Source organism: Capra hircus, chromosome 22 (assembly GCF_001704415.2).
Source record: "Capra hircus breed San Clemente chromosome 22, ASM170441v1, whole genome shotgun sequence".
Lineage (NCBI taxonomy): Eukaryota > Metazoa > Chordata > Mammalia > Artiodactyla > Bovidae > Capra > Capra hircus.
In genome coordinates, this window is record NC_030829.1 from 53,377,387 (window position 1) to 53,404,904 (window position 27,518).

Below are 27,518 nucleotides of genomic sequence, written 5' to 3' on the forward strand. Positions count from 1 at the left end.
CAGGCACGACTGAGTGACTTTACATTCACTTTTCACTTTCATGCATTGGAGAAGGAAATGGCAACCCACTCCAGTGTTCTTGCCTGGGGAATCCCAGGGACGGAGGAGCCTGGTGGGCTGCCATCTATGGGGTCACACAGAGTCGGACACGACTGAAGCGACTTAGCAGCAGTGTGTTATTTAAAAGTTACTGAATTTTGAAAGCCCTTTATATATCCTGAGTATGATTTATTTATCATAAATGTGTTTTACAAATGTTTTTTCCCAGCCTATATCCTGTCTTTTTAAATTTTCTTTTGATGAATATAATTTGGATAAAGTCCAGTCTATCAGTTTTTTTCCCCTTATGGGTCAATTTTTTCCTCTTCTTTTAATATCATCTCTCTCATTGTTTAACTCAAGAACTCAAAGGTCTTCTTTTGTTTTCTCCTAAAAGTTTTATAGTTTTAGATTCACGTTTAGGTCTATGGTTCATTTTGAGTTAATTTTTTATATGATGCAAGCTTTGCCCAAAGATTCATTTTTTGTATATGGTTGTCCAGTTATTCCAACACCATTGGTTGAAAGGTCTGTTCCCATAGAATTGCTTTTGTGCTTTTCTCAAAAATCAGTTGCCTTTATATATGATTCAGTGTCTGGACTTTCTGTTCCACTCCATTTACCAACGTGCCTTTTCTTTCACCAATACCACACTGTTAGGATTACCGTAATTTTATAAGTCTTCAAATCAGGCAGAGTGAGTCCTCCAATTTTCTTCTTTATTAAAGTTTGGCTATTCTAGGTCGTATGCTTTTCCATATAAATGTTAGAATTAACTAGTCAATTTCCACAAAAACATCCTGGTGACATTTGGTTGGGATTGCATTGAGTCTCTGCAGCAGTCTGGGGAGAATTGCCAGAGTAACAGAGTTGAGTCTTCCAGTCTACACGTGGCAGAGCACTCAATTTAGGGCTCCTTTGGTTTCTCTTGGCGGGCATCATTTTGGGTCCCTGTTGCTCATTTTCCCTTCCTTCCTCTTTCCCCCTTCCTCCTGCCAGCCTCAAAAGGCGGGTTCAGGAATGTGGCTGGGCCTATGGAAAAAAGCCAGTCCCAGTCCCCCCTTTCCAGCCTGTGCCTCAAGCCGCCCTCCATTATGCAGACTTCAGGCCCAAGGGAGAGCGTCCCTCCTAAAGCCCAGCCCGTCCAGGAGCTGTGAGGCAGGGCCCGCTGGGAAACTGCAGCCCACGTGAACCCTTCTCGCTGAGCAGCCCAGGACTCTTTCCCGTGCCTGGCTCATTCTGGGTGTTTCAGTGACAACACAGGGTGGCGTGGTGCCAGCGTGCTGAGGTTGCTTGTTTTGATTTCTGATACTTCCTGCCTCCTGCCCTGCCTGTCTGTCTTTCGGTCTTGCTTGCCTTTTCTTCTCTCACCTCAGGCCTGCCATCACAGCTTCCATCATGCAGGAGGGTGCTTGTTGGCGGGGTGGGGATGACTAGAACAGCAGCATCCACAGTCTCCTTCCCACCCAGTGCTCTGCAGGGTTGGGTACAATTCTGTCAAGCTTCAAGGGTTGGTGGGGTTGGGTGGGGTTGGTGGGGTTGGGCTGGGGGGTGGTGGGCAGTTCCTTTCCACCCCCTAGTGGACTGAGATGGAAATGCAGGTCACACAGAATCCTGCTCTCAAAGAGGCATGCATGAGGTGTGTGTCTGCTGGAGCAAGGATTCAGCAGCAGGGAAGTATGTTTATCTTTTAGTTAGGTTCTTTCCTGATAAGGTTTTGATAAGTGTTTTCCTTCTAAGTAAGGGGCCTCAGAGAACATGTTAGAGCTTAAAAGTCCTCCATGCCCCTGCCTAAGGGACTTCAGAGAAAATACTTTGTTTCACCTGCAGTCCCCTCATCTGCTTTTCTGAAACATCCCAACAGCTGTTTGTCTCCATCTGGACAGAGTCGCTGTCTGTTGAGTGAGCGCTGCAGGGTGCATGCTCCTGGTTCGTCCACGGAGCTGCGCTCCCTCCCCGTCCCATGCATGACCATGTGCCTCTCCTCTCTCCCTGCTTGCATCTGTGCCCCAGGTGCAAACACAGACTGCCGGCCGCCGGATGACGCCGTGTTTGACATCATCACAGACGAGGAGTTGTGCCAGATACAGGAGTCCGGCCCCTCCTTGCCTGAAACACCCACTGAGACTGATTCTCTTGACCCAAATGTGGCCGAACAGTGAGTAGACATCACCTCCATTTCCCGAGTTCTCATTAAGTGCCTGGTATTGCGCCTTCTTTTTTTTTTAAAAAATGCGCATTTGGGTGCACAGGGTCTTAGTTGCTGCGCCCAGGATCGTCAGTCTTCGTTGCAGCATGCAGGATCTTCAGTTGTGGCGTGCGGACTCTCAGTTGCGTGTGAGATCTGGTTCCCTGGCCAGGGGTTGAAGCCAGGCCCCCTGTAATGGAGCTTGAGTCTTAGCCGCTGGACCACCAGGGAAGCCCCTGGCCTTGTGCTGCCTCATCAGAGGGTTAGGAAAGCTCAGAAGCAGGGTCAGCTGTCTCCATTACGGGAAGGTGCCTGAGCACACTGCTCAGGGCAGCGGTCCTTGAACAGCGCCAGGACTCGGGGAGCGGTCAGCGTGGAGCCTTGTCAGAGAGTTTCTGTCAGCAGTCCTCCTGATTTCAGCAACTCCATGAAGCCTTTTTTGTCTTGGGCAACTATATTAATCCACATAGGCCGCCATGACAGATGCTATACACCAGATGACTTCAACAACAGAAGTCTCATTTGTCAGGTTCCAGAAGTCCAAGGCCAAGGTGCTGGCGGTTTTACTTTCCCTGGGGCCTCCCCTTGGCTTGCAGACGGCCGCTCTCTTCCTGTCTCTGCGTGTGGTCAGCCCCAACCCTGGGCGTGTGCACCCTTGTCTCTCTGGCTCCTAATCTTCCATTGTTATAAGGACACCAGTCAGACTGGATTAGGGCCCACCTTATTGGCCTCATTTTAGCTAACTTCTTTAATGGTCTTGGGCTTCCCTGGTGGCTCAGATGGTAAAGAATCCACCTTCAATGTGGGAGACCTGGGTTTGACCCCTGGGTTGGGAAGATCCCCTGGAGGAGGAAATGGCAACCCACTCCAGTATTCTTGCCTGGAGAATCCCATGGGGTCACAAGGAGTCGGACACGACTGAGCGACTTGTCACTTTTAATCGTCTTATCTCCAAAAGCAGCCCCGTTCTGAGGCACTGGGGTTAGGACGTCAGCAGGGGGACTGAGGTGCATGTGCTCGCGTGCAGCAGAAATCCGGGATGACTTCTGCTGGATGATTCAGAAGAGCAGCCCTTCCTGGGCTGCCTCAGCCATGCTCAGAGCATCACACTGCTCTTTAAAAACCACGTCATAGAACCACTCATCAGGCCTGGTGATGCTGCCACAAGAAAGGAAGCTCAGATTAATTTCAGTTCTCTCAAGCGGTTTCTCTCAGAAGTTCCTCTGGCTTCAGCTAAGGCCTCTTCGAGCCCCAGAGTTTTAAAAGCAATAAAAAAATATAGACAAGTCTGTTACCCAGCACTCTGGAGCCAAGGGACTTTCCCCCAACCAGCCTGGGCCCTGTCCCATCATGGTGACCCAGATCCTCCAAACGTTCCACTGCTGTAGATGGACGGCATCCGGCACAGGGCCGTGCATCCTTCAGCACCAGCTCTCCACTGGCCTCCTCAATTTTTCTGGGCCAGCTGTTTTCCAACAAAGCTTGCGAGGAGAGTTGTGCAAGGGCTAATTTCTAAATAAATGAAATAACTGCATCAAGTGCCACCGTACTAAAGTGTCAAGAGTTTAAGTCAGGGGACGCACGGCAAAGGTCAAGTTCCCCTCCGTGGCAGCCTCACTTGGTATTTCTCAGCCCCGGCGTCCGGCTGAAATGCAGTTTCTCGTGCAAAGCGCTGCCTGCTCAGAAGCTCAGGGGAGAATTGACAGGGCCCCCGTGTGCAGACAGTCCATGGCCCACTCTCCATCCAGGCGGGGAGCTTCGCGAGCTTTTGCCCACTCACGTTGAGATCTCTGTTCCTCTCTTCATGCCCAGAATTCAGAGGAGGGCTGGCACCAGTCTGTCAGATTTATCGTCTGGGGTTTCTGCTGCATGGGAGGAGATGCACTCAATCTTGGGAGGTTCTCAGCTCAGGAGATTTTAGGCTCCAGCGTGTGTCCCTATACTCAGTTATGCTCGTGCTTGAGGGTGAGTGAACTCGCGTCAAGGATACAGCCAACCCCATCACCCAAGTGAAGGTGCTCACTGTGACCGTGGGCCTTTACTTTTCCTTCTGAAAGCCCCACCTTGAAGCCTTGCCTGACTGCGTGAGCATGCAGTGTCCCCCCTGACCCCCATGGATTTGCACTAAGCCACCCTTTTCCTTTGTCACCTGGCAACTCTTCGCTGACTGTGCCTTGACTACTGGCCAGCTAGGTCAGGGGTCAGGTGAGCCAGACCAGAACCTCAGGGCCTTGGAAATGGCCCTGGGCTCTCAGGTGCATGAGAAAGTACCCCCTTAGCTCCCCCATCACTTCACCCCTCACCTTCCCCTTTCCTAGTAGGAGCAAAAGCAGAAGGTCTTCTGACCACTGACAAACGTGTGTGTTTCGGTCGTGGGAAATCAGGAAGCGTTCCAGGGAAAGGAAACTGCCAGCATGCTGGCCTCAGCCTCCAAAGCAGATTCGGGGCTAATGGATGGATCTGCAGTCCCGTGCCTAGTCTGTTTGGGCGAAGGGTAAGCCCTCCGAGTCAGTTCAGGGCCTGCCCCGTCTCACACCTTGCTTGCACATTAACTGGAGGCAGACACCCGTGTCTCCTGCAGCTTTTTCTTAGGCTTAAAACCACCAGGAGTCTGAGAAAGTGGCGGTGGGGAGAGGGGTGGTACAGAGCCTGGGTGTGTGTACACGTCCTTGCCAAGAGATTTAGAGAAAGAGTCCAAAGTAAGAAGTGGTCCAGGAGGGGTTAACGCTGCAAAAGTTCTAATCCGGAGAACAGAGGCTGCTTGGAGGTCATGTTGCTGAAAGCCCTTGTTGGAGCTCTTTCCCTCCGGAGCTGTGTCTGCGCGCCCTCACTTGGTCCCGCCCAGCCCTCCACAGAGTAGAGGTTATGGTCCCTGTTTCTTGTATCGAGGCACTGAAGCTCAGGAGGCCAGGTAACTCACTCCAGGTCACGGGGTTGCAAGCGTCAGAACCAAGCTTTGTACCCAGAACCCCTCCCTCTAGTCACAGGCATGAGATGCATTTTGCAGCGTACTGCCGCCTTCTCCTGGCCCCGTTTCCCCATCTTCCCATTAAAGAGCTGCCCTCCTTCCTTACCCTTCGTCCACTCCCCGCTCCACACATGTGTCCTCAGGACAAACACGATTGTCTGCCCTGCCCCCTGGCTGTGACAGGACGGGAAGAGGCCCCAGAACCCAGGAGCTCAGGGAGAGCTGGCAGGATGCCGCTGACCCTTCAGCAGCCTCCGAGCGGCCCCGGCACGTGGCCCCGGGGCACAGGCCTCACCAGGTGGGAAGGTGACATTCTCCAGACCCCGCGGACATGCATACCCCTCCCCACAGTCATCCAGGCCCACCTTCAGCCATCTGCCTGAGAGAGGCCCAGCTGTTCTCAGGCCTGAAGCAGGCTGAGAAGAAAAGAGAGCTCCTTCGCCCACAGCAGGGCAGGCCTCAAGTCCTTGGCCTCCCCCAGGCCTGCCTCCCTTCTTGAGCAGACTGTGTCAGAGAAGAGCTTGAGCTCAAGAGTCAGACGCTCCTGGTCAGGTCCTGGTTTGCCGCCCCTAGGTTCACCACAGCCCCTGAACTCAACTTCCTCCCTGGCACATACAAGCTGGAGCCGCACCCACTCCCACGGTGTTAAAAGGGTCAGCCGGGTACCGTGTGGGAAGCCTTCCATGGAGGTGCCTTGTTTTTGCGATGTTTTCCCTGAGCTGTGAGGTCAAGGATCACGCTGTGGTGTCTCCTGCATGGGCCCTGGTTTGCTGCACCTCGTAGCTCAGGTGTCTTCACCAAGGAACATCCTGCCTGATGCCCAGGATTACTGAGCTCAAACGCTATAGAGACTGCACCAACCCACAGAGTATCTTAGCCAGCACCTACTTCAGAACGGGGGCTCTGTGGTCAGTGTTTCGGGGAACTGTTGTGGGTTTATCACCAACCAGGAGATCCAGTGCCTGGTATTTCAAGCAAAACGAGAACAGAGAATGGTGAACATGGTCAAGGTTAGAAAACCACCTTTTGTTGTTGTTCACTCACTCAGTCGTGTTTGACGCCATGGCCTACAGCACACCAAGCCTCCCCGTCCTTCACTGCCTCCCGGAGTTTACTCACGCTCATATCCATTGAGTGGGTGATGCTAACCCACTATCTCATCCTCTGTTGCCCCTTTCTCCTCCTGCCCTCAGTCTTGCCCAGAATCAGGGTCTCTTCACATCAAGGGGCCAAAGTGTTGGAGCTTTAGCTTTAGCATCTGTCCTTCCAATGAATTTTCAGGGTTGATTTCCTTTAGGATGGACTGGTTGGATCTCCTTGCTGTCCAGGGGACTTTAAGAGTCTTCTCCAGCACCACATTTCAGAAGCATCAAATCTCTGGAGCTCTGCCTTCTTTATGGTCCCACTTCCTCATCCATACATGACTACCAGAAAAACCGGAGCTTTGACTATGTGGACCTTTGTTGGCAAAGTAATGTCTCTGCCTTTTAATACACTATCTAGGTTTGTCATAGCTTTTTTTCCAAGGAGCAAGCGTCTTTTAACTTCATGGCTGCAGTTACCATCTGCAGTGTTTTTGGAGCCCAAGAAAATAAGGTCTGTCACTGTTTCCATTTTTTCCCCATCTATTTGCCAGGAAGTGATGGGACTGGTTGCCATGATCTTCCTTTTCTGAATGTGGAGTTTTAAGCCAGCTTTTTCACTCTCCTCTTTCACTTTCATCAAGAGGCTCTTTAGTTCCTCTTCACTTTTTTGGCATTAGGGTGGTGTCATCTGCATATCTGAGGTTATTGATATTTCTCCCGGCAATCTCAGTTCAAGCTTGTGCTTCATCCAGCCCAGTACTTCACATGATGTACTCTGCATAGAAGTTAAATAAGCAGAGTGACAAAATACAGCCTTGATGTACTCCTTTCCCAATTTGAATCAGTCAGTTCCATGTCCGGTTCTAGCTGTTGCTTCTTGACCTCCATACAGTTTTCTCAGGAGGCAAGTAAAGTGGTGTGGTATTCTCATCTCTTTAAGAATTTTCCACCGTTTGTTTTCATCCACACAGTCAGAGGCTTTAGTGTAGTCAATGAAGCAGAAGTAGATGTTTTTCTGGAACTCTCTTGCTCTTTTGATGATCCCACGGATGTTGGCAATTTGATCTCTGGTTCTTCTGCCTTTTCTAAATCTAACTCATACATCTGGAAATTCTCAGTTCACATATTGTTGAAGCCTAGCTTGAAGGATTTTGAGCATGACCTTGCTAGTATGTGAAATGAGTGCAGTTGTGTGGTAGTTTGAACATCTTTGGCATTGACCTTCTTTGGGATTGGAATGAAAGCTGACCTTTTCCAAAAAGCCTTGTTGCACTTGGGTTAGCCTAGCATCTCTGCCTTCAGATGAGTACAGAGTTGTCAGGTTCCCTGGTCCATCTTAGCCAACATTTGAGGGAAGAAAAGAGATTTTTCACCAGGGTTTTAACACTGCTGTGTGTGCTTTGTGAGGTAGTTATCTCTCTGAACTTGTTTCCTCATCTGGAAAAAGGGGGTAGTACCAAACGTCCTAACAAAGGGCATTGGGTACTGTGGGCCACGAAGGAGTGATGCGCAGAAGGGGCGCTGCCCCCAGAGGACAAGGAGAGCCAGCGCCCCGTCCTCAGTGCTCTCCGCTCCGCTTCTGCCCCTCCAGAACAGGCAGCTTCTGTTTTTTCTGTCCTGCAGCATCATTTCCTCATTGCAGGACGCTCGCTGAGAATCCCGGGCTTCCGGCTCCAGGTAGCCCCTGGAATCAGGGTCAGCCTGTGTTCTCCGCATCTCGGATAGCGTGGCCCTGCCCTGCCCCTGGGCTGCAAGTGCAGGGAACTCAGTGGAGGGGGAGACCCTGAGGCCTCACCCAAGGCAGCCACAGCCCACCCGACCTCCTCCAGTTGCACCCCAGGCCCCTTAGGTCAAGCAGTGGGTGTGAGTAGAGGCAAGTGCTACAGGGAAGGGAAGGGCGGCTCTGAGACAGGGAGCCTGTGCTCCACAGGGCTGTCCTGTGGACGAGTGAAGTGCAGAGTGAAAACCCTCAGGAAGCTCCGTGGGCTGTGCCAGGGTCTGCTGCCCGGAGTGGCGTGCGCCCAGGAGGGGGTTGGGAAAATGATCTCTGCTCCCAAGGGCAGGAGGTAAGGCCAGAGTGTGGGCCCAAGCAGGGGAGGCAGAGAAGCGGGAAAAGATGGAGCGGCCATGCTTTTCCTCAGGACAGGCAGGCAGATATTCCTCAGCTGTGGAAGGGCCAGTGCAGAACCTTTTTGCGGGGAGCCTGGACAGAGGGCACATAACAGGCCTGGCGTGGCATGTGGCCTGAGGCGACTCATCTCGTTTGACTCAGCCAGGCCGGCACTCGGGAGGGGAGGACCCAGCTGTCCCAGCAGCTGCCCCTCCATCGCCTGAGCGGCCGCCCCCAGCACAGCTCCGAGCACGTGGTCACCGCCTCCCAGCGCTCCTGGACAGAGGGCGTCATCAGCCAGGGGTACGGTTGGTGAAACAGGCTTGGGCGGGGATGGGGGGGGCGCCTGCCTTGTCCTGGGGTGCACAGACATGAAGCTGTCCTTGAAGCAGGATCTGAGTCACCCCAGAGCCCTGCTTTACCCTCACACCACACTACTTTCCTCTGTGTGGTCAGAGGACCTAAACTGGGCCAGACACTTCACCCATTCCTTCCCAGTTAGGGACTCTGCCTCTTGTTCTGGGTTATTACTGGGGAGGCCAGGGACTTGTGGCCTCTCTAGCATAAGTGCTCGGCATTAAGGTGACTGCACAGAGGAGGGTGACCAACCCTCACCTCTCTGAAACCAACATAAACAGGTTAAAGGTCAGTTCAGCCTTGTCACAGTGAAAAGGTCAGCTTGTGGTGTTTAGAGTACTAGATGGCCTCTGTGGCCTGAGCAGAGCTCTCTGCTCTCCTGCCCTCTCTGTAAAGCAGGTCTCCCCATGGGTGCATTTAGCGTGTTTATGAAACAGTTGGTGGGGCCCTGTGGGCGCTGTAGGCCAAGCCTTTACACAGCTGGGCCATGCCCTGCACCTCTGCAAGGCACGAAGCCCCCCTCCCACGCCTCACCAATGCACTGCCACCGTTTGGGGGCCCCTCCTCCCACAAATGCAAAGGGTGCTAAGTGTTTGGTGTGTGTCCTCTCCAGCCCTCCGCATGCCGGCCTAAGAGGCGACACTGTTACGGAACACGCTGCTCCAAAGTGGAAGTGGCTAAGACATTACCAACTGGTCTTAACCCAGTGGCTCAGTGGTAAAGAATTGAATCTACCCGTCAATGCAGGAGACACAGGTTCGATCATTGGGTCAGGAAGATCTCCCGGAGGAAGGCATAGTAACCCCCTCTAGTATTCTTGCGGGAGCTTCCCATGGACAGAGGAGCCTGGCGGGCTCTGGTCCATGGGGTTGCAAGGAGTCGGACACCACTGAAGTGAAGGAGCAGCATGCAGCTGGTCTTACCAGCCTGTGACTCAGGTCTGCCCAGGCCTCAAAACCTCACTGTTCAGCCTGTTCTGACCCCCTCCCCAAGGGCTCTCTCTAGCTGTCCTCAAAGTATTCTCCATGTTTCAGTGAGTGGTTTTGCAACATGTGAGCCAAAAAGGCCACTTTAAGCCTGTTGAGCAGGTGCTGGGGTACAATAAACACACAAACAAGTGGCTGACATTTAAAACTCTGTCTCATCCCGTGACCGCACTGCAGAGGCTCCTCTCACGCTGGGCAGGAGGTTAGAAGCCACAGTGAAGAAGCTGGCTTGTTACCATTGGTGTATCGATAGAGCAGTGCCCTCAAAGTTGATAGTCGTAAACTTATTTCCTGTGGTCTGGGCCCACGAGTGATCACCTTTGTTTTATTCAGGAATACCGCATTAAGGTAGAATGTGCCTGAGAGTAAAAGTAGTTTGGAGACATTTTAAAAGTTTTATTTCTCAGTCATAAAAATCATGTGCTATTTGATATGCATGTGTGTGTATAACATATACATTTATACATGATTTGTATGTGACGCATTGAATAATTCAGATTTTAAGAGCAAACCCACTGAGGATCCAGTTCAGAAGTGCTGCTTAGACTCCTGACAGTCTTCACCCAGCTTTGCGCATTTTTCTAGCCTTCTGTGGCCCACTGGAATCTTCAGCAGACCCTGTTTTGCTTCGGCCCATTCATGTTTCCCGGTGCTAGTCCTTCCAGGATCAAGCAAAGATAGCAGGATTAACCATCTATCTCTATAAAAACGAAACCCCAAAGATGTGACAGAACCTGAGCTCATTTCTGTCAGCACCTGGTGATGAAGGTCTAAGACGCCAAGATCAGCGTTGGTTTTCATGGCTGCTCTAATGTCCCCTGCTTACCAGCCATCAGAAAAGTTTTCAGAACTTGGAAACCCAGACTCTTACCTGCCTTCAAGACCTTTGTTAGCCATGCCCCCCTCTTCAGCTCTGTCCCAGTCCCATTCTCAGTGAAGGAGAACCTGGGGTCTTGAGAATCACATGTCATTTCCTGGCATCAGTATTGTTGGGGTGGAGGATGGAAAGCCCGTGCAGCTTTCAGACTCCCCTTTGAGCTTAGGCTAGGCTGTGAAAAAGCAGATCTGTTCATGCCTGAGAAGCAGCAGCCCCCCCAGCTGCGGCGTTGGGTAACCTCTCTGTGAGAACGTGCACGCTATACACAAAGCCTGCCTCATCCAGAAGACACAGCTGTGCTCCTGTGACATCCAGGAGCCTCCCCGAGCCCTACAGGTGGAACATGCTGGTGGCCTCCACGTTGTGAGAGGCTGAAGCACTCCTGGAAGTGTCCTCCGAACACGTGTGTTGGCCTGAGACACCCAGGTAAGGGAGGCAGCCTGCGTCTTTCATGAGCTTCCAGAAATTCTTCCGAAACTTGAGGCCAACAAAGGCATAGAGCACAGGATTAAGGCAGGCACGCAGGTAGGCAATGGCCTCTGTCACCGCGATGGCATAGTGGAAGCTGGTCATGGTGTGGTACTCCCAGCTCGTGCTGCGGATAAGCTTCACGAGGTTGAAGGGCGTCTGGGTCAGCAGGAACACCGCCACCACCAGGAAGATGATCTTCAGAGACTTGTGCTTCCGGAAGCCTCGAGCCTGAAGCAGGGTCTTGATGATGACGGAGTAGCAGATGACCATGGCAAGCAGTGGCAGGAAGAACCCCAGGGTCATCTGGATGGCCAGCACCATGGAGGAAATCGCCTCGTGATAGCCGCAGAAGGGCCGGTCGTGGTAAAGGACATTGCCGTAGATGATCTGCGGCAAGGAAACCAGCAGGGAAACCACCCAGATGGACGAGCAGATGGCCTTACCCCAGGCCATGCGCTTGGCCTGCTGGTTGTAGGCCTTGGTGGCCCGCACCACCGCGACGAAGCGGTCCACGGTGATGCAGGTGAGGATGAGCATGGACGTGTAGAAGTTCAGCGTGTAGATGCCCAGCAGGGCTTTGCACATGACGCTGCCAAAGACCCACTCGTGGATGCCTGCGTAGGCCCAGAAGGGCAGAGTGCAGACGAACACCAGGTCAGCCAGGGGCAGGTTCATCAGGAACACATCCGTCAGGCTCTTCAGCTTCTGGTAGAAGACGTAGATGACCAGCACCAAGGAGTTTCCCACCAGGCCGCAGGTGAACACCACCACGTACATGCACGGCAGGAAGAACTTGCTGAACTGCATGAAGTCTTGGTGCCCCTGGCTGCTGTCGTTGGAACTGTTGAAGAACCCGAGGTCTTCGTAGTTATACTCAGCCATGTCGTCTGTTCTGCTGGACCCCTGGGAGACAGACCACAGGAATTACATCCATTTGGGTTGAGGGTGACCCCTCCTGTCCTCCCACTGTCCCACTGCCCACATTCAGGGGGCAGATGTGCGTGTATGTATGCTAAGTCACTTCGGTCATGTCCGACACTGCAACCCTGTGGACTGTAGCCCACCAGGCGCCTCTGTCCGTGGGATTCTCTAGGCAAGAATACTCGAGTGGGTTGCCATTTCCTTCTCCAGGGGATCTTCCCCACCTGGGGATCGAACCTGCATCTCTCAAGTCTCCTGCATTAGCGGACGGGCTCTTTACCACTAGTGCCCCCTAGGAAGCCCCCTCCTGTCTTCCCACTGCCCTGCTGCCCACATGTTGGGGGCGAATAGTCAGCTTCTAAACGTTCCCACTGTTCTGCTGGGTAACAGCCCAGGATACTGGGGACAGCCTGTTCTGAGAGGAAACTGCTCAGCAGTTTAACTTGCGGTAAAGCTCTTAGGACCCCACCCACATTCCAGAAAATCCTGTGCTGAATGGCCTTGGTAGTAGAGGTCATCACATGGTGAAATGGGGACCGTGTCCTTTTGGAAGGACTGCGCTGGTCTTCAGTGGGGAGGCTGTCTTCATCTGCCTGGGCCTCACAGCAGGTACCCACCCAGCCTGTGCCCCATGTTTTGTGAGGCTGACCCCTGGACCTGGAATTGTGAAGGTATGGCAATATCCCCCTTAGAGGGGGGTCCACCTTGATGGGCCTGGAAAGCAAGAGGAGTTTGGTCCTTTCTGCCCCAGGTGGCCTGTTCATCCTGCCTCATCTTCCTGTGATGGGGAGACAGGTCGGGGAACAGCCAGGCTGCCCAGTGCTTTGGCTGAGTGGCTTCCTGCCCAGGGAACTGGGTGGTTCTCCTCACCCCCAACCCCAGCCTTCCCCTTGCTTGTCTGTGTATGATATTTCACCCTCAGGGCCCCTTTGATCTCTAGGAATCTCTTCAGGGTAGATTACCTGAGAAGGGAACATTACTCTTGCTTTTATAACCAACTGTGTAGGGCTGAGGGGTCTCCTTTAACAAACAGAAGAGCTGATGGAAATGGGATGTCAGGGGGATGGGCAGCCACAAACAGGGCCGATGGCCAGCCTTGGAGTGGGGCTGCTTATAGCAGAGACCAAATAGCTGTCTGTCTTGCCTGGGGGTCCTAGCCCTTCAAGATAATCACCACCTGGGACCCTGCTCTGGGCCCTGGGACCCCGCTGGGGACCACGGACCAGCCCCAGGGGTGACGTAGTCTGGTGCGGGAGCAGGGGCAGCTTTGGCAGCATCAGCCTTGGGGGGTCAGGTCGGTCCCCTGCAGGTCAGTGACCCGCAGACACTGAGCACCCAGGGGCTCCTGCAGGGACTTGTGTCATAACCCACTGGCACCTCAAGGAGATGAGCTTTGAGAAGAACAGGCCTTCGTCCAGCAAAGGCAGAATATCAACCGGCCAGAGAAGAGGGTGCAAGAGAGGTGATTTCTCCTTTTGGCCTCCAGAGACTCGACTTCTCCCCATGCTGGGTCCTGACTAGAAGGGATGTCCACCTTCGTGCTGCCACCTTGGTTGTTCATGGGGTCAAAGCAGCAGAAAGGACCTTGCCTTTGGGCTAGGACTGCTTAGTGCTAAGTCCCTCCTCCTGGACCACAAACCGTTGGCTCTAAGAGTGAAAGGCCAGCCCGGCGGCATTGTGCCCCGCCGTCCCTGGGCTGTAGGTTAAGTTGGGTCCAACGATCATGAGTCTGTGTCACTGCTTCACATGGGGGCGGAAACATTAATCAGTTAGAACATGACACTGAAAGTAACGTCACGTCTCCGTTATCGCTTGACTCCCTCTTCCCTGTAAAAGATGCGTTACACTGGCATTGCGGTTGCCTCAGAGGACCCATGCAAATTCATTTGTAACAGTTGGTAAGTTTAGACCGTATTTAACAGGTTGGGAATGCACAGTTATGTGCAGATGGAGTATTAAAAATTACTTTCCCTTCTAGAAATGTTAAGAGTACTCATTTCTTTATTTTCTCTAACCAAAGTCCTAGGTTGATTTGTGAAAATTTTAAAAATAATAATATATCCAACTTTGGAAATAGTAAATATGTGATAATAAATAAAGAAAATATAATCTAGGCATAAAATAGAATATGATTGAAACATTTAGGAAGCACCCTTGACTTTGGGAAATACAGTGTGTTAAACATTGTTTTTATTGGCGCATAGTTGATTCACTGTGTGGGGTTAGATTCAGCTGTACAGCAAAGTGAGTGAGTTATGCATGTACGAATGTCTACTCTTTTTTTCTAGATTCTTTCCCCATATAGGCCATTACAGGGTATTGAGTAGAATTCCATGTGCTATACAGCTATATAGGAGTGTGTATATGTCAATCCCAGTCTCCCAATTTCTGCCCCCCAAAAAATACATTTAAATTGCTCAAAACAATGTAAGCACAAAGTAGATATGCAAAATACTATTTGGCTGTTACTGTTACAGCGAGTAGAGGACAAAGTGCTTGTGAAATTGATGATGATCTCAACGTGCTTTGATCAGAAACCGCTTTGAGAGTCTCCTAAAAGCTGCACGTCGTTTCCCTCAGTGATGATGTACATACATGCCTGCAATTGCAGGGATTCATGAACTCTAAACCCCCCTGTTCCATGCTCTATGGGCCTTGTTTAAGAACCTACGATAAGCTCTATGGTTTGGACAAAAATTTTCTTAAAACAAACAGAAATTACATTTTATCAGCAGTTCACCCCTGACTGGTAGAATTAGTAGTGACTTATTTCCCTTCCTCATTTAAAATTTTCTGTATTTTCAAAAGCTATTACAGTTGTGTATTGATGTACATGGAGAAAAGAAAGTAAACCATGAGCTAAGATAACAACGGTCCTATAAAATGGAAAAGAAACGAAAAAAAAAGGGGAAAAAGAGATTAGTCAGTGAACAAACACGGGTAGCTAGCGTCTCCTTATCTTCTAGGGAAGGTGTGATTCTGCCATTCCTATCAGCAGCATGTTTAGTTTTTTAGTTTAGTCTCTCAGTTGTGTCCGACTCTTTGTGACCCCCTGGACTGTAGCCTACCAGGCCCCTCCATCCACAGGATGCTCCAGGCAAGAGTACTGGGGTGGGTAGCCATTTCCTTCTCCAGAGGATCTTCCCGACCCAGGGATTGAACCCAGGTCTCCCACACTGTAGGCACATCATGTTACCAGCGTCGTATTACAGAAACAGATTAAGTCACGGTCCTCTACTCTAGCCCTCTGGCAGCAAGTGGCTGAGTTGGAGTTTGAGCCAAGAGCAGTTGAGCTGGAAAACCCAGGCACTTGACTGTACCACGCTGCAGCAGGACTCTGAGAATCCCCCCCAAAACGTGGGGTTAGCCCCTCTTTTAACTATAAAGAAAAGATAAATGACTCACCGGTAGAGCTGCTCTTTCAGTTTGTTAACCAGACGAGGTTGCTCACAGCACGACGGTCTGCCTTTGTCTCTGATGTGGTCCGGGTTTCCGTTGAGTGATTGTGAAGAGTTCTCAGTTGGTGATGTTAGGAGACCCAGCCCTTCCCCATCTTGCAGGTCAGAATCCACATGACCCAGCCCGCACCCGTGTAATTTGGGGGTCCGAGAGACAAAGCAGTGGCTCCGATGCTGCACAACCCCCACATCCTGGCTGGGGTCTTACCCTTTTACCAGGATCTGAGAGGGTTTTAATTTGTAAACCAAAGGGGAGCCATGCACAGGTCTGGCACTGGTAGTCCACTGAAGATGGTGGCATTTATACCCTAAAATTATTTCATCCACTAGTCGTATGTTCCTTTGGAGCAGTTTGGGTCTGGACCAGTGCAAAGTTGATGCTATGGCCTGGGTTCTATGTGTGTACACCTCCAACATACATGACAGCCCTGATCCCTATAGCAACCGTGCAAGTAGGTATTATCCCATTTTATAGATGGGAATCCGGAGGACCATAGCCAGAGAACAACCCTCATGGACTCACAGCCAGTAACTGCCATTGCCAGGATGCAAGGCCAGGTGTCTATCATCACCAGGCCAGTGGGCCAGATGGCTTCTAGAGATGGGTCTGCCAGAGGGCCTGATGTCACCCTGCCTCCTAAACCCACTCCACTCAGGTGGTGCTCACCGCCCTGCTTCTCACAGCTAGGGTCACTAGTGAACAGGCTGAACCAAATCCTGAAGGACCTGTCTCTCTCAACAAGACATCCCTTCACAGGGAGCCAGCCCCACATTTTGGAGTCTTTGAGCTTTGAGAGATGAGTTCCTCCCAGCGACAAGCCAACCGTGTCACTTAGGCCCAGTTCACGGGGTGATGACGGAAGGGCCTGAACCTGGTCAGACACACTGACTTGGCAGTGCTTGTCCCCCTCAGCACATCCTCCCTGGGGAGAAGCAGCCCGGTGCCCTCTGTGACCGCGCCCATGCCTGGGAGGGAGGAGAGCTATGTATCTCAGAGAGAGCGAGACTCTACTTGTCATAAGCATTCTCCAGTGGAGAGTTCAAACTCACAACTAAGTCAGAGCCCCCCCTCCCCAGTTTGAGGGCCAGAATTTTATTTCTGTTGTCTTCCAATTTGGAGTGTCGGTTGCTTGTCTTTGAAACAAAAGTGAAGTTCTTGACGGCAAATACCCAATCATATGTCTTGGGTTTTCCCCCAGATCATGCAAACAGTTCTTGAGTAGAATCAGGGAAGAATAAAAGGGCCGTGGCAGCTGTGCCCACCGCAGGCTCTCTTGGTGTCAGACTCTTGACCCATTCCCTTTTTCTGAACGCCTGACACTCTGGAGCCAGAGCCCTGGTTCCGGCTGCAGCTCTGGGACCAGGGATGGGGCAGTGGCTGCTGGGAGAGGAGTAACTGCCAGGCGGTGGTGGGTGGTGGGGGCTGTGGAAGATGAGTGGAAAGACCCTCAGAAAAGCAGCCTACCCAGAGGGCAGCAGGCGGCGGGTCAGTGGTGAGGACAGGGATGTGGGTCTGCATATTTACCAAGTAATCAGACATCAAAACCAGAAGCGCCCTTCTTCACTTGGTTTTTCAGCAAAAAGGAAGCCAAAACCAAAAGAAAAACTGGTAAGAATTTAAAAGTCAAATAAAAAGATGTGCCCAAGCCCTGCAGTGAATGTGGCCCACCGTGTGGCTTAGCCTCTCCTCCTAGACCCGAGCTGTTCAGCAGAGCCTTCTGGAATGCTGGGCGTGCCCTGTGGCCGCGTGACCAACAGGCAAGTGTAGGTATCAGGCACTTGGAGTGTGGCCACTGAAACCATGGAGCCAGGCTTTGAGTTTTGTTTTAATTCTGATAAATTTAAGCGGCCACATGAGGCCAGTGGTACTGCACTGTACTCTACTGGGCAGAGCAGTTGTAAAGCAGAGACCTCTCCAGTTCACAGGAGGCCCCGGGTAACAGGCAGAGCAGCATTCCTAACTGCTGGCCTGGCCTGGCGGAGGGGCAGGTGGGGCCCCCTGAAGAAGGCTGTCAGCAGGACAGACAGGCCAGGAGGCTCTCTAGGCTCCATGCCTTCCTCAGACAACCTGAGCCGCCAGGAGTCTGCTCCTCGGGCAATTGGCAGGATGGAAGTTAAAGAAGCAAGTTGTTGAGGCGTTCTGATTTATGACAGGAGAATACTGTAGATTCCAGCTGCAGATACTGAGCTGGACAGAGCCCCACTGTGACCCCTTGTCCAGGCAGGCGTGGACCCTGGACCACCTTGCTGGAGACTTCCTCAGCATCTTTGCCTGTGGTCACCAGTTCATTCTTGCTTGCTTCTGAAGTGGAGTGAGCCTTGCTCACGTCCTTGAGGACATTAGGGACAGAAACCACGTTGGCTGTGTGCAAGGCAGGTGCCCAGGCCAAATGTGGCAGGGGTGGCCAAGATGACCACCCCTAAGAGGGCAAGGTGACAGATACACGTGCCTAAGTACAGGTTCCTCTCGACTGACCGCAGGCTCAGGGGTGGAAACCAGATGGACAGGATGGGGTGATGTGCCATCAGCCACAAGAGGCCACCATAGCTAGTAGTTGGTTCCCACGGCCAGAGCAAGGGGAGGAGGAAAGTCACCTGTGGACAGTGAGCTTTTCTGAAACATCTCAGTGGCAACAAAAGGAGAGAGGGTGCCCCCTAGTGGCCTTGCATTTGTTCCCTGTCCTTCTCAAACGTCAAAATCTCTTGATATCTTCCAGCAGAGTTGCTTGAACATTTTCTGCTGCGTCCCACAGGCAGAAATTTACATGACTACCCAGGTGTGTATCTGTGTAGACATAAAGTCAAACCAGAGCCTCTTAAAAACAATAATGCTTATCCTTACTACATGCAGTGTGATGCAAAAATGTGTTGACATTTTCTATTTTATTTTTAATATGCATCATAACTTACTCAGCTGATTCACAACTCACTGATTGGGTTGTAACCCACAGTTTGAAGAGCCATTGAAAGGAAAGTCTGTGCCTCTAATCATCGCCTTTGAGACTGCATCACCCACCCATGCACACTCCCCCCTCCCCCACCCACCCCACCCCCGCCCGTCACAGAGCCCCCCGACACGGGGCCTCAGCCAGGACTGGTAAGGGTCATGGGACCTACTCTGGTAATACATGCAAGTAATCAGGTTGTCTGTGTCATGATGGTCAGAGAGGTGAGGAGATGGAGGAGGAGGAGAAATAATAGATGAAGACTTTTTTTTTAATCGCACCCCACGGCTTGTGGGATCTTAGTTCCCCAACCAGGGACTGAACCTGTGCCTCCTGCAGTGGGGGCAGAGAGTCGCTACCGCTGGACCACCGGGGAAGTCCCGGCGTCTTTTATTTATTCACTTATTATTATTTTTTTAATCGTTTGGCTTTTTCTATTTTAAACATTATTTTCTCGTTTTTACATTTAGGTCTGTGATCCATTTCTGAGTTAATCTCTTGTATGTGGTGCAGAGTATGATCAGTTGTTGACACTGCCCTTTTGCATTGGGGTATTCAGATTTTTTTCTAGCACCATTATTACATGGCATGTGGGATCTTAGTTCCCCAATTAGGGGTTGAACCCGTGCCTCCTGCATCAGAAGGTGAAGTCTTAGCCCCTTGGGGAGGTCCTCTGATGTCTTATTCTTAATGCAGGAAAACTGAGAGAGTGAACGACAGTTTTCGGCGTTCATTTTGCATGTTATTTATCTCTCATTTATGGTGCTTCACTTTGGACAAGGTGGAGAGCAAATGAAACGAGACAGGCTGACTGGCGCTGGGACTCCCAGCTCCTCTCCCCTGTCCCTCTGCTTCCCCAGCTATTAAGTGGAAGTTGGACTGGATGATTCTTAGAGCTGCTTCTTGCACTAACATTCTGTGATGGCAGCGTGGGAATCTGGAAGCCAGTGGTTGAAGGGTGAACAGGAAGGAGGTGTTGGACAGGGAGGAGGTCAGAGGTGGGCTGGGCCGAGGAGGAAAAGGAGTGACAGGTTTGCCCTCGGTGGCAGCAGACACTTCAGGACATGTTCTTGCTGCTCCTTCCCTGGAAACAGTGCCCGCCAGGTCGAGCCCGGCTCCTCCCGGCCAGTGGAATGCCTTCTCCAAGTCCTTTGAAACTTACAGCCTTTGTAGGCCGGCAGAACTGGGGTCCAGCTGGTTCTAGCTCCTCCCTTTTAGAGAGGAAAACATGGAGAAGGAAGTGGCTCACCCAGTGTCAGAGTGGGTCATAAAGCCAAGACTGGAACCGCCTTGAGTGATGCCTACCCCTTCCACCTGCGTGCCCCCCTCTCTCACACACACACACAAGCCATACTCCCTCTGGATCCACTCCTCGCCCCAGCCAGAGGGCGCCCACTGCTTGGACCTCAGGGCACTCAGACCCGAGGGCAGGGTGTCTGCGGACAGGCTCTCCCACCTATCATGGGTTGATGGAGACGGCACAAACATCCCTGGCTAGACACCTGGGCGCTAGTGGCTGTCTGATTATCTCGGGAGCCCTGGAGGCCCCCTCCATGCCAGCCATCACCTGCACCCTCACAGCAGCGCCCTGGGCAGCCTGCCGCAGTCAGTGGGCTCAGCCCCCCAGCAGTAGACAGGAGCGGGGAGGGGAGTTGGGGCCGTATAGTGGGGCGAGCAGCGGCCCAGCCTTGTGGGGGGCAGGTGTGGCGTTCAGCTGTCTGAAGGAAGCCAGGTCTCTTGTGCAGAGGTCTCCTGAGAGGAGAGGCCCCTCTTGTGCCGGGCTGTCCTCCAGAGAGAGAGGCTGTGTAAGCTGGCAGGCTTCAGTCTGCTTCATGTGAGAGGATCTTGTTCGAGGTGAAGGGGCTGCGGGTTGGCCTCAGGTGTGGCTCTGCCAACCCAGTGCCCGCCACCCCGTGAGCCACTCGGAGACTTCCTTCTTCGGGATCTGTCCCTGATTCTTCTCTTGACTTCGTCAGTTTTTCTTCTGTGCTCTCATCCTGAATTTACACACTGACGATTCACTCCCCCACGTGTATTTCTTTGCAAGTGTCATGGATGTGCTTTGATTCCTGCAGACGGCCGTGGCCTGTCCTTTGGCGCAGGGACAGTCCCGTGGCAGCCCCTGTTTGCAAGATCTTGTGGGCCAGGGGGAGATGAGACCCCTGCAGATGGGCAAGGCCCAGCGTGACCGGGGCTGTGACGGGGGTGGGGATGAGTATGCGGTGCAGGCGCGGAGGGTGGGAGCAGGCGGCGGCTGCCGTGTGTGTCGGCCCCTGGGGGAGGCACCGGGCACCCCTCCCAGGCTCCCGGTGTGTCGTGGTTACTACAGTGCACTGTGTGTTGCACAGACATTCCTGCCCCCAGAGCCGCGTGAGCGCCAGTGAGGCCTCGGTGTCCCCGTCCGTGACCTGTGGCCACTGACATCTTAGACAGTACGCGCCAAGGAGCGGCAACTCAGTAGGGTTTAAAAACGTTCTGTGGGCACACTAAATTTAAAATTTAGGAGTTTCCTTTACTGCAGGGCATTTCAGAGCCTTGAATTTACTGTGTAAAGATGCCTTGAGTTTTGGAGAAAGAGTATGGGGTTCCCCTCCCCAGGCACTGGTGTTCCACAGAGCACACTTTGGGAACCGCTTTCCTGCCGGGCAGCTCCAGCAGCTGGTTCTCTGGACAGCAGACCATGATGGGAGGGAAGAGATGTGGCTGGGGTCTGCCCCCTTATACGAGGGGGCCTCCACTGCCTCCCTCTCGGCCCGCGCGACTTCCTGCCCCTTCACCCTGTCCGTGTTCCTCGGGGAAGGCCCAGAGCAGGCTCGTGGAGTCAGGGATAGGCGCTGTGAAGTTGGCATCCGTGGTGCTGGGCACTCGCCCCACAGCTGTAACTCTGCTGGCGTGGGAGAGGAGGGCAGCCCATTTGTGCCAGGCAGACACTGGGGAGATCACTGCGGCCCTGCTGTCCCCCCGCACCTCACCGTCCTGCCCACCCTAGCCTGGCCCCCGTGGCTCCCCAGACACAGGGTCTGTGGGCTCTGTCCCGGCGTCCGTGATCGGAAGGGCTCCCTGTGTGTTCTGGGCATGGCTACTAGACTCCAGCAAGACTGTGGGCCTATGTGCTGACAGCTAGCTGGCTGTGTTTGTGACATTTCAGGGACACCACGTCCACCTCGCTCACCCCTGAGGATGCTGAAGACATGCCCGTGGGGCAGGATTCTGAAATCTGCTTGCTGAAGTCGGGAGAACTGATGTAAGTCGTGGGCCCTAGCTGGCCTTGCTGGGGTGCCGGGGGCTGGAGGTCACAACTGGGGAGGAGAGGAGGAGCGCCAGAGGAGGCCTGGCCTTTCCACGCCCCTCAGAAGACACCCCTGTGCTCGGACTGGGCACCCACAGTGGCTTTCGGGCGTGTGCTGCTTTTTCTTTTTCCCTTTCTTCTTCGTTTTTTTGTTAAGATTTTTATACAGTAAGATTTCCCGTTTATAGTGCACAGTGCTTGGATTTAGACAGATGATACGGTGTAGTCACTGATTGTCTGGCAGCCCACACGTCCTGCTGGGCCAGAGGCTTATGCAGTCTCAGGCCCCCGTGCCCAGCCAGCTCCACTCCCTGTTCTGCCAAAGCGGAAACCTTGATCCAGAAAAGAAAAATAACTGTCCCCTCCATGGGTCCAGAGTGTAGATATAGAACAGTCCCATCACCCTGGAAGGCTTCCCTGCCCTCTTGTAGCCATTCTCCCTGCACTTCTGTGCCCTGTGTATGTTACAAGGTGGTGCTTACTGTGGAAAAGAAAAGATAATTTTAAATAGAAAACACTAAGAAGGTAAGACTTGAAGGAGTTGCCATGCAGAAATGTGAGGGAACACCATTCAGGCGGAGGGAACAGTCGGTGCACAGACCCTGGGGCAGGATGGTGTCTGGTGTATATTCAAGGAATCCAGGAAGGGCCAGTGTGGCTGGAGCAGAAAGCAGGAGACTGGATGAGGAGGAGACAGGACCCACGTCGCACCAGGCCTTCTGGGCCATCGTAAGGACTTTTAATCTGAGGGAACTAGGAGCTTTAAATTAGATTTTGGTTAGAAGTATGACTTGACCTAACTTACATTAGAAACAGAGTCACTCTGGTTGCCATGTGAAGAATGACTCTGCAGGGACCGAAGTAGGGAGACCAGTAGAATTTACGTTTGTAATGTGAGTACTGTAAACAACAGACTTTTTTAAGATTACATTTGAGCAGAGATGGCAAACCCTAACTATCTTCTCATTAGCATCTCCCTTAGCGAGACTGAGTATTGTCCTCTCACTGAGCAGTTGAGGTGTAGAAACTGAAAAAAGATTAAGGGCACAATCCAGGTCACTGGGTGAAAGGGCAGAATTCTGGAACATAAAATAATGAAATGACCTAGCATCGGTGGGGCATCCTGTCAGAGTGAGTGGTGCAACACGATCTCCAGCTTATGAGACCTTTTCCACAATAGACGCCTCTGCCTACTCTCCAATTCTTGAAAACTGTTCATATTGGACAAGACCTTTTTTTTTTTACAATCAGTTCAGTTCAGTTCAGTTCAGTCGCTCAATTGTGTCTGACGCTGAGACCCCACAGACTGCAGCACGCCAGGCCTCCCTGTCCCATCAGCAACTCCTGGAGTCTACTCAAATTCATGCCCATTGAGTCAGTGATGCCATCCAACCATCTCATCCTCTATCGTCCCCTTCTCCTCCTGCCCTCAATCTTTCCCAGCATCAGGGTCTTTTCAGATGAGTCAGCTCTTCACATCAGGTGGCCAAAGTACTGGAGTTTTAGCTTCAGCATCAGTCCTCCCAATGAATATTCAGGACTGATCTCCTTCAGAATGGACTGGTTGGATCTCCTTGCAGTCCAAGGGACTCTCAAGAGTCTTCTCCAACACCACAGTTCAAAAACATCAATTCTTTGGCACTCAGCCTTCTTCATAGTCCAACTCTCAGATCGATACATGACTACTAGAAAAACCATAGCTTTGACTAGATGGACCTTTGTTGGCAAGTAATGTCTCTGCTTTTTAATATGGTGTCTAGGGTGGTTATAACTTTTCTTCCAAGGAGTAAGCGTCTTTTAACTTCATGGCTGCAGTCACCATCTGCAGTGATTTTGGAGCCCAGAAAAATAAAGACTGTCACTGTTTCCACAGTTTCTCCATCTATTTGCCGTGAAGTGATGGGACCAGATGCCATGATCTTCGTTTTCTGAATGTTGAGCTTTAAGCCAACTTTTTCACTCTCCTCTTTCACTTTCATCAAGAGGCTCTTTAGTTCTTCACTTTCTGCCATAAGGGTGGTGTCATCTGCATATCTGAGGTTATTGATATCTCTCCCAGCAATCTTGATTCTAGCTTGTGCTTTCTCATGATGTGGTCTGCATATAAGTTAAATAAGCAGGGTGACAATATACAGCCTTCAGTTCAGTTCAGTTCAGTTCATTCGCTCAATCATGTCCGACTCTTTGCGACCATGAATCGCAGCATGTCAGGCCTCCCTGTCCATCACCAACCCCCGGAGTTCACTCAGACTCAGTCCATCGGGTCAGTGATGCCATCCAGCCATCTCATCCTCTGTCGTCCCCTTCTCCTCCTGCCCTCAATCCCTCCCAGCAACAGTCTTTTCCAATGAATTAACTCTTTGCATGAGGTGTCCAAAGTACTGGAGTTTCAGCTTCAGCATCATTCCCTCCAAAGAAATCCCAGGGCTGATCTCCTTCAGAATGGACTGGTTGGATCTCCTTGCAGTCCAAGGGACTCTCAAGAGTCTTCTCCAGCACCACAGTTCAAAAGCATCAATTCTTCGGTGCTCAGCTTTCTTCACAGTCCAACTCTCATATCCATACATGACCACAGGGAAAACCATAGCCTTGACTAGACGGACCTTTGTTGGCAAAGTAATGTCTCTGCTTTTCAATATGCTATCTAGGTTGGTCATAACTTTTCTTCTAAGGAGTAAGCGTCTTTTAATTTCATGGCTGCAGTCACCATCTGCAGTGATTTTGGAGGCCCCAAAAATAAAGTCTGTCACTGTTTCCACTGTTCCCCCATCTATTTCCCATGAAGTGATGGGACCAGATGCCATGACCTTCGTTTTCTGAATGTTGAGCTTTAAGCCAACTTTTTCACTCCCCTCTTTCACTTTCATCAAGAGGCTTTTTAGTTCCTCTTCACTTTCTGCCTGCCATAAGGGTGGTGTCATCTGCATATCTGAGGTTATTGATATTTCTTCCGGCAATCTTGATTCCAGCTTGTACTTCTTCCAGCCCAGCGTTTTTCATGATGTACGCTGCATATAAGTTAATTAAGCAAGGTGACAATATACAGCCTTGACGTAGTCCTTTTCCTATTTGTAACCAGTCTGTTGTTCCATGTCCAGTTCTAACTGTTGCTTCCTGACCTGCATATAGGTTTCTCAAGAGGCAGGTCAGGTGGTCTGGTATTCCCATCTCTTTCAGAATTTTCCAGAGTTTATTGTGATCCGCACAGTCAAAGGCTTTGGCATAGTCAATAAAGCAGAAATAGATGTTTTTCTGGAACTCTCTTGCTTTTTTGATGATCCAGCAGATGTTGGCAATTTGATCTCTGGTTCTTCTGCCTTTTCGAAAACCAGCTTGAACATCTGGAAGTTCACGGTTCACGTATTCCTGAAGCCTGGCTTGGAGAATTTTGAGCATTACTTTACTAACGTGTGAGATGAGTGCAATACAGCCTTGATATACTCCTTTTCCTATTTGGAGCCAGTCTGTTGTTCCATGTCCAGTTTTAACTGTTGCTTCCTGACTTGCATACAGATTTCTCAAGAGGCAGGACAGGTGGTCTGATATTCCCATCTCTTTCAGAATTTTACATTTAACTATAATCAGCCAAAAAGCTAATTTAACACATGGAAAAATGGTCCATGGAATTGAATTTTTCACATGTGAATGAGCTGTATCAGAGCTGTTTTTTACAGTATTTTGGATTTTTAATCATCAGTTAGTCTTCTCATCCGCAAAGCTTGGCCAGTATTCCCAGCCACCTCTACACCTTTGGAATCTTTAGCACCACCCCTTGCACCCCTGTGCAGTCTTAGGCAAGTTACCCACTCTCCCTGAATTTTGGTTTCCACCGCTGTGTTAAAGGAGCAGTAGTATTTTTCTTCACAAAGGGCAGGCTGGTATAGTGGAAAGGCAGTGGCTTTGGCTGAGACCTGTATGGACCTAGGCAGAGTCTTTCGAGTCTTTTTGAATCTTAGCTTCCTCGTGTGTAGATGAGAACAAACCTGAAGCTGGCGAGCAGAGTCGACCCTTTCACGGTTGAGGAGCAGAGAGGAAAGGAGAGCAAGGCCACGGGCTCCCGACCTGCAGCTCCTCTCTGGAGGCCCCACCTTCGTGGCCTTGACTCAGCTGCTGCCTCTGGATTTGCAGTGCCGCAGGGGGCACGGCCCTTCATGAGGGAGACTTTGCCCTTCCGGGCAAGTTTATCCTCTGACGTAATTCTCACACCAGCCAGAGGCAGGCATGGTCGTCCCTGCCTGCAGCCTGAGGCTGAGCCCTGTGGCAGGAACCAGCACCATGCCCTCTGTCCAGCCAAGGGACTCACTGTCCCCAGACCTTTAAGCCTTTGGAACTGGCTGTTAATCCAGCTAAAGAGAGGGAGAATAGGGACACGGCCCCCAGAAGCCTCTCTCCCCAGGGCCCTCATCCTACCCTGCATTAGCAAGCCTAGGGCATTTGTGTTTAAGAAGTGCGCGTCAGGGTGCCCCCTTGAAATCTCAAGGCAGGTCCCGGATTTCTGCTGAAAAGAGAGATCACCGACAGAAAGGACAGGAAGTTTCAGACCACGGGTATGCATTCTGCAGGTACTGAACAGGTAAAAGCCAGGGAGCGAAGAAAGGAAGGAGAAAGAGAGAGTGGACCGCCGGGCAGAGGGCAGCCGCAGGAGAGCTGTGCAAGCTGAGGCCTCGGCACACACTTCCTGCCCTCGAGGGGCCCAGAGCGGCCCAGGCGTCTCGCTTCCCGCCCGCTCGCAGGGACCACACCAGCTCCTTGAAGACAAGGATTGTCGTCTGTAATTTTCACTCCTGTGTCCCCAGTGCCTCGAGCTATGCCAGGCATCTATTAATAGTTAAGTGCTCAGGAAACAGCTGATGGCGTGGGCTGCACATCAGGGTTTCTCCCACGATTAAGCCTGGCAATTATGGTGACCAAAGGCTTGACTGCCCTTCAGCAGCCTCTAGCTGTCTCCGGTCACCTCTGAGTTACAGGCAACGTGGCCAGTGGACTCAAGCGCTTTCCCTGCTGTGTTTAAGCCCCTCTCTGCATTCATGTTTCAGGATAAAATTACCCCTCACGGTAGAAGAGATCACCAACTTCGGGGAGGGCAGCAGGGAGCTGTTTGTGAGATCCAGTACCTACAGCCTCATCCCCATCACCGTGGCCGAGGCAGGCCTCACCATCAGCTGGGTCTTCTCCTCCGACCCCAAGAGTATCTCCTTCAGCGTGGTCTTCCAGGAGGCCGAGGACACGCCGCTGGATCAGTGTAAGGTGAGGCCGGCTCCCTGCCAGCAGGATGCCCAGACAGCCCTTCCCTGGACTGTTCTGAGAAGGACGGAGGGAAACCAGGGCGGAAAAGCTCACCGGCCTGCGTCAGGCAGAGCAGGCGACGCAGCTGGGCTTGTCCAGTGGGGACGGAAGGGCCTGAGAACTGTCTCCCAACGTCTGAAGGCCATTCCTGGGTCAGCTGCAGACGGACCTTGGGATAGGTCGGCAGATGAAACTGAAAGGAATACAGATGTGTGACTCAGGTTAAGGATCGTATTTTAACAGAGTCGTGGAGAGCAAGAGTGAGTAATCACGGGAGGTGGTGGCCAAGATCTCTGCTTCCAGCTTTGAGCTTAGGGCATTCAGCGTCTCACTTCAGATAGGTCAAAAGAGACTCCTAGCCTTTGTGTCAGTTGGGTGGTTGGGTTGGGAACCTTGGTGGCAGACACCAGTTCATAAACTAAGAAATCCTAATAAGCACGTGACATTGACTGGCTGGGACCATCGTCCTCAATTTTGGTTGCACTTTAGAAACACCCAGGAAACATTTTTAAATGCACTTCTGAGTCCATAACCCAGA

General features: G+C 51.7%; 2 protein-coding genes across 6 annotated transcripts in view; one reads left to right on the forward strand and one right to left on the reverse strand.

Moving 5' to 3' along the window:
• The window catches only part of FYCO1 (FYVE and coiled-coil domain containing 1), an 80,196-nt gene that overhangs the window by 37,196 nt on the left and 15,482 nt on the right, over positions 1-27,518 (forward strand). For 4 of the 5 annotated variants that reach the window (XM_018067079.1, XM_018067083.1, XM_018067080.1 and 1 more), the window contains exons 14-16: positions 2,053-2,197; positions 21,554-21,649; positions 26,731-26,941. In XM_018067079.1, the coding sequence (XP_017922568.1) occupies positions 2,053-2,197; positions 21,554-21,649; positions 26,731-26,941 (452 nt within the window). The remainder of the gene's footprint in view (positions 1-2,052; positions 2,198-21,553; positions 21,650-26,730; positions 26,942-27,518) is intronic. The other variant, XM_018067084.1, reaches the window with a different exon arrangement.
• On the reverse strand, positions 10,115-15,615 carry CXCR6 (C-X-C motif chemokine receptor 6). The gene is made up of 2 exons (XM_018067085.1): positions 15,408-15,615; positions 10,115-11,984 (listed from the first exon to the last, which is right to left on the reverse strand). The coding sequence occupies exon 2, from the start codon at positions 11,961-11,963 to the stop codon at positions 10,941-10,943; it is 1,023 nt and encodes a 340-aa protein (XP_017922574.1). The 5' UTR covers positions 11,964-11,984; positions 15,408-15,615; the 3' UTR covers positions 10,115-10,940.